Source organism: Pyrgilauda ruficollis, unplaced genomic scaffold (assembly GCF_017590135.1).
Source record: "Pyrgilauda ruficollis isolate IOZ18807 unplaced genomic scaffold, ASM1759013v1 scaffold599, whole genome shotgun sequence".
NCBI lineage: Eukaryota > Metazoa > Chordata > Aves > Passeriformes > Passeridae > Pyrgilauda > Pyrgilauda ruficollis.
In genome coordinates, this window is record NW_024527699.1 from 4,899 (window position 1) to 11,644 (window position 6,746).

The 6,746-nt window shown below is 64.0% G+C and overlaps 1 protein-coding gene across 1 annotated transcript; it reads right to left on the bottom strand.

Annotated features, from left to right (window-relative positions):
• Positions 1–1,880: 1,880 nt before the first annotated feature.
• On the bottom strand, positions 1,881–6,094 carry KCNJ9 (potassium inwardly rectifying channel subfamily J member 9). Its single transcript, XM_041482940.1, has 3 exons — positions 5,161–6,094; positions 3,830–3,870; positions 1,881–2,323 (listed from the first exon to the last, which is right to left on the bottom strand). Exons 1-3 carry the CDS (start codon positions 6,092–6,094, stop codon positions 2,054–2,056), a joined length of 1,245 nt encoding a protein of 414 aa, XP_041338874.1. The 3' UTR covers positions 1,881–2,053.
• Between the last annotated feature and the right edge of the window lie 652 nt (positions 6,095–6,746).

Here is a 6,746-nt window from a genome sequence, read left to right on the forward strand (position 1 = left end):
GGGTCCCCATGTCCTCGGAGACCCCCTGCCCACCCTGGGGGTCCCCATGTCCTTGGAGAGACCCCTCCCCACCCTGGGGGTCCCCATGTCCTTGGAGACCCCAACATCCATTCTGGGGGTCCCCATGTCCTCGGAGAGACCCCCACACCCCACCCTGAGGGTCCCCATGTCCTCGGAGACCCCCTGCCCACCCTGGGGGTCCCCATATCCTTGGAGAGACCCCTGCCCACCCTGGGGGTCCCCATGTCCTTGGAGAGACCCCCTGCCCACCCTGGGTGTCCCCATGTCCTTGGAGACCCCAACATCAATTCTGGGGGTCCCAATGTCCTTGGAGAAACGCCAACACCCACCCTGGGTGTCCCCATGTCCTTGGAGAGACCCCTGCCCACCCTGGGGGTCCCCATGTCCTTGGAGAAACCCCAACACCCACCCTGGGGGTCCCCATGTCCTTGGGGAGACCCCAACATCCATTCTGGGGGTCCCCATGTCCTTGGAGACCCCCTGCCCACCCTGGGGGTCCCCATGTCCTTGGAGACCCCCTGCCCACCCTGGGGGTCCCCATGTCCTTGAGGGGGTGGCACTCACCCCTTCCTGCCAGCCCTGCAGGATTTGGGGTCAGGGCGCTCTGCCCACCCCGATTTCACCCCAAATTCCGCAGTGGAGCCTCTGGATTGCCCCTCCCCCGAGACCCCAAACGCAGGGACACCCCAAACCCACCGCCCGCACCCCAAAACCAGCTCCACCATCGGAGTGGGGGATCTTTATTCACCGCACCCAGGGCTTGGTGCCTGCTGGGGCTGGCTAAGGTCCTGCTGCTCCCCCCGGGGATTTCGGGGTCCCCATCACCCCACAAACCCAGGGACACCCCAAACCCACCGCCCGCACCCCAAAACCGCCACCACCATCAGAACTGGGGGGATATTTAATAAACAGCTTCGTGTTTTGGGGCCATCACCGCAACTCGGAGGTCCCGTTGGTCTCGTGGGGGATTTTGGGGTCCCCTTTGCCCCCACAAACCCAGGGACAGCCCAAACCCCAGGGACACCCCAAACCCACCACTCACACCCCAAACCCACCCCCACCATCATAACCGGGGGGATTTTTGCTATTTACACCCAGATTTTGGTGGCATCACTGCGACTCGGGGCTGGCCAAGGTCCCTTTGGCCTCATGGGGGATTTTGGGGTCCCCTTTGCCCCACAAAGCCATGGGCACCCCAAAACCCACACCACCACCATAAGTGGGGGGATTTTTGCTATTTACACCCAGATTTTGGTGGCATCACTGCGACTCGGGGCTGGCCAAGGTCCCTTTGGCCTCATGGGGGATTTTGGGGTCCCCCTCTCCCTTACAAACCCAGGGACACCCCACAAACCCAGGGACACCCCCAAAACCACCACCGCCATCATAACCAGGGGGATTTTTGCTATTTACACCCGGATTTTGGTGGCATCGCCTCAGCTTGGGGCTGGCCAAGGTCCTGTTGGTTGCCTGAGAGATTTTGGGGTCCCCTTTGACCCCACAAACCCAGGGACACCCCAAAACTACCACCACCACCATAACAGGGGGTTTTTTGCTATTTACACCCCGATTTTGGTGGCATCACCTCAGCTTGGGGCTGGCCAAGGTCCTGTTGGTTGCCTGAGAGATTTTGGGGTCCCCTTTGACCCCACAAACCCAGGGACACCCCAAAACCCACGACCACCACCACAACAGGGGGATTTTCAGTATTTACACCCAGATTTTGGTGGCATCACCGCGTCTCAGATCTGGCCAAGGTCCCTTCACTCTCTTGAGAGGTTTTGGGGTCCCCTTTGCCCCCACAAACCCAGGGACACCCCAAAACCCACACCACCATCATAACGAAGGGGGATTTTCAGTATTTACACCCGGATTTTGGTGGCATCACCGCGATTCGGGGCTGGCCAAGGTCCTTTGCTCACCTGAGAGGTTTTGGGGTCCCCTTTGCCCCCGAGCACTGGGACACCCCAAAACCCACCACCACCACCACAACATTGGGATTTTTGCTATTTACACCCGGATTTTGGTGGCATCACCGCGACTCGGGGCTGGCCAAGGTCCCGTTGCTCTCGCGGGGGGACATTTCGGGGTCCCCCTCGCCCCCCGCGGCCGCCGCCTCATCCAGGCGGCTGGGGATGGACCAGTAGAGGTGGGCATCGCGGCGGGCGGCGGCGGCTGCCAGCTGGCGGGCGCTGCAGGCCGGGGTGGGCACGGGCACGGTGTGGTGGAAGCCCCCGTAGTCCACCTCGTAGAAACCTTCCTCCAGGCTGAGCAGCGGCGTGAAGCGGTGACCCCACAGCACCTCGTCCGCCAGGAGTGAGTGACACCAGTGACACCAGTCCGCACCAGTTATCAGCTCCCCCAGCTCGCAGCTCCGCTCCCTGCGCCAGCCACGCCCTCCAGTGCCACCCAGTATCTCCCAGTATCTCCCAGTATCCTCCCAGTATCTCCCCAGTACAGAGCCCGGCGCTCCCCGTCCAGCCCCACACCCTCGGTGCAGACCAGTCCCCCCAGTCCGGACCAGTCCCCCCAGTCCGGACCTGCACCCCCAGTACCTCCCAGTGTGCCCCAGTTTGTCCCAGTCTGCCCAGTACTGCCCATTGTCCCCAGCACCTCCCAGTCCATCCCAGTCTGTCCCAACGCCCCCCAGTTCCCCCTGTGCTGTCCTTCCCAGTGCTCCCAGTACATCCCAGTCCTCCCAGTGCCCCCAATGCCCCCAGTCCATCCCAGTCCTCCCAGTGCTCCCAGTTCCCCCAGTCCATCCCAGTCCTCCCAGTCCTCCCAGTGCTCCCAGTCCATCCCAGTCCTCCCAGTTCCCCCAGTTGCCCCAGTCTGTTCCAGTCCATCCCAGTCCTCCCAGTTCCCGGCTCTTCCAGTCCCCCAGCCGCTCCCAGTCCCCTCAATCCATCCCAGTCCATCCCAGTGCTCCCAGTCCATCCCACTCCCCCCAGTTCCCCCAGTGCCCCCAGTCCATCCAACACGCGTGTGACACACGGGACACGCACGGGACACGCGTGTGACACGCGGGGGGCTGGGGGTCCCTGTGTCCCCGCTGTCCCCGGTTTTGGGGGGTCGCAGCCCCTGCCCCTCCCCCCACGCGCGACGGGGGAGGGGGAGGGGTCAGGAGGGGGCGGGGCTTTGGTGGCGCTCAGCCCCCGCTCGGCTCCGCCCGGATGTCTTCGGCTCCTTTCGGATCCGTTCGGTCCCGCTCGGCTTCGGCTCGGCTCCGCCCGGCCTCATTCGGCTCCGCCCGGCTCCGCCCGGCCTCATTCGGCTACATTCGGATTCTTTCGGCTCCTTTCGTCTTCTCTCGGCCCCGCCCGGTTCCTTTCGGCCCCTCTCGGTTCCTCATCCCCCAGCACCGCCCCTCCCCGGTTTGGGGGGATCCCGTGAGGACATTGACGGGGGGTGGGGGCAATGATGAGGGCCCCCCACACCCACCCTAGGGGTCCTCATGTCGTTGGAGAGACCCCCTGCCCACCCTGGGGGTCCCCATGCCCTTGGAGACCCCAACATCCATTCTGGGGGTCCCAATGTCCTTGGAGAGACCCCCACACCCCACCCTGGGGGTCCCCATGTCCTCGGAGACCCCCTGCCCACCCTGGGGGTCCCCATGTCCTTGGAGACCCCAACACCCACCCTGGGGGTCCTCATATCGTTGGAGAGACCCCTGCCCACCCTGGGGGTCCTGGGGCACGGGGGTCGGGGGTGAGGGGCACCCCAATATCTGAGTCATGGGGACCCCAATATCTGAGTCGCTCTGGGCATGGGGGACCCCAATACCTGATGGTTCCTGCCCCCACAGCACCTCGTCCGCCAGGTACGAGCTGAGCACCTGGCACATCATCCCTGGGGGGCACGGGGGTCGGGGGGGCTCCCAAAATGGGAGGGGTGAGGGGCACCCCAATAGCTGAGTCCCTCATGGCATGGGGACCCCAATACCTGAGTCACTCAGGGCACGGGGACCCCAACACCTGAATCACTTAGTGCATGGTGACCCCAATACCTGAAGAATCCAGGACACGGGAAACCCCAAATCTGGTAGGAGGGGTCTGTGAAACCCCCAAGGTTTGGGGCACCCCAATACCTGAAGCCCCAGGACATGGGACACCCCAAACCCACCTGGGGAGGTCTGTGCTGTGCCCCCATTTTGGGGGACCCCAAATCTGGTAGAGGGGGCTGTGAAGTCCCCAGCAGAGATGTCCCCCTGGAGATGAGGTGTCCCCATGGAGGTGTCCCCACAGACATGATGGATCACCATGGAGATGAGATGTCCCCACAGAGACCAAGTGTCCCCATGGATGTTGTCTGTCCCCATGGAGGTGATGGGTCCCAAGAAGATGATGTCCCCATGGAGATGAGATGTCACCAAGAAGATGATGTGTCCTCATGGAGGTGTCCCTATGGAGACAAGATGTCCCCATGGAGGTGATGTCCTCACAGAGGTGAGATGTCCCCACAAAGATGAGGCGTCCCCAGGCAGACGATGTGTCCTCATGGACGTGTCCCCATGGATGTATCCCACAGAGATGATGTGTCCTCATGGACGTGTCCCCATCAAGATGAGATGTCCCCGTGGAAATGATGTGTCCTCATGGATGTGTCCCCACAGATGTGTCCCACGAAGACAATACGTCCCCACAAGGACGATGTGTCCCTTGGAGATGACATCCCCTTGGATGTATCCACACAAAGACATCGTGTCCTTGCACCACCGAGGCGTCCCCATGCCACCAAAGCGTTCCCATGCCACCAAAGCATCCCCATGCCACCAAGGTGTCCCCACACCACCAAGGCGTCCCCATGCCACCAAAGCGTCCCCATGCCACCAAGGTGTCCCCATGCCACCAAAGTGTCCCCATGCCACCAAAGAGTCCCTGTGCCATCGAGGCATCCCCGTGCCACCAAGGTGTCCCCACACCACCAAGGCATCCCCATGCCACCAAAGTGTCCCCATGCCACCAAAGCATCCCCATGCCACCAAGGTGTCCCCATGCCACCAAGGCGTCACCATGCCACCAAAGTGTCCCCTTGTGCCACCAAAGTGTCCCCACACCACCAATGCATCCCCATGCCACCAAATCGTCCTCGTGCCACCGAGGTGTCCCCACACCACCAAGGCGTTCCCACCCCATTTACCTGTGGCCTCCACCATGCCCTCGAGGATGACGACGATCTCGAAGTCGTCCCTCTCCAGCTGCCCCCGCGACACGTCCCAGAAGGGGCTGCGCTCGTCGATCTCGTGGCTGATGATGAGCGGCGACACCAGGAAGAGCCGGTCGTCGCCGGTCTCGAAGCCCACGCTCAGGTCGGTCTGGTCGAGCGGGATGAACTCCCCCTCCTGCGTCTGCTTGGACTGGATGAGCTTGGCGCGGATGGAGGCCTCCACGATGTGCGAGTCGCGCAGGTCGCCCACGCGGAACATCAGGCACAGGCGGTCGTCGCGCAGCGACACCACGGCGTGCGAGGAGAACACCAAGGTCTCGGCGCGCTTGTTGGGCTGCGAGATCTTGACGAACATGCAGCCCACCATGAAGGCGTTGACCATGGAGCCCAGGATGGCCTGCAGCAGCAGCAGCACGATGCCCTCGGGGCACGTGTCCGTGATGACGCGGTGGCCGTAGCCGATGGTGGTCTCGGTCTCGATGGAGAACAGGAAGGCGGACACGAAGCCGTTGAGGTTGTTGACGCACGGCGTCCAGGTGTGGTCGCCCAGGTGCTCCAGGTCGCCGCGGCTGTAGGCGATGACCCACCAGATGAGGCCGAAGAAGAGCCAGGTGAGGGCGTAGGCCAGGATGAAGATGAGGAGGCTGAAGCGCCACTTGAGGTCCACCAGGGTGGTGAAGATGTCGGTCAGGTAGCGGTAGGTCTCGCGCACGTTGCCGTGCTGCACGTTGCACTTGCCGTCCTTCTCCACGTAGCGCTGGCGCTTCCGGGCCACCGCGCCCCCCCCGGCCCCCCACGGGCGGCGTTTGGGGGCTTGGGGGGGCGGGGGAGGGGGCTTGGCCTCGGCGGGGACCCCCGTGGGGACCCCCTCGGGGACCCCGCAGAAGGCAGCGTTGTCCTGAGCCATCGGCGGCGGCTGTGGGGGGGATAGAGGTCACAAACTGGGGGAACTGGGACGGAGGAATGAGGGGGTGGAGCCCTCGGACTGGGGGGACTGGGAAGGAATAGGGGGATTGCACCCCCAAACTGGGGGGATTGGGAGGAGGGAATGGGAGGATAGAGGTCACAAACTGGGGGGACTGGGACGGAGGAATGAGGGGGTGGAGCCCTCAGAATGGGGGGACTGGGAGGGAATGGGGGGATGGAGGTACCAAACTGGGGGGACTGGGAAGGAATGGGGGGATTGCCCCCTTCGCACCCGCGTGTTCAACCCCCTGTGGGCCTTGCACACTCGCCGAGCTCCCCCCTTGCACACTCACCCGGGGCGAGCACGCGCGGCCGGGTCACGCGCACCCCCACACCCCCCCCTTACACACGCGTGTGCCCCGGTTGGGGGGAGCGGGGGGGGTCCCTGCGGCACCACCCCATTGCCCCCTTCGCACCCGCGTGTTCAACCCCCTGTGGGCCTTGCACACTCGCCGAGCTCCCCCCTTGCACACTCACCCGGGGCGAGCACGCGCGGCCGGGTCACGCGCACCCCCACACCCCCCCCTTACACACGCGTGTGCCCCGGTTGGGGGGAGCGGGGGGGGTCCCTGCGGCACCACCCCCACTCCCCC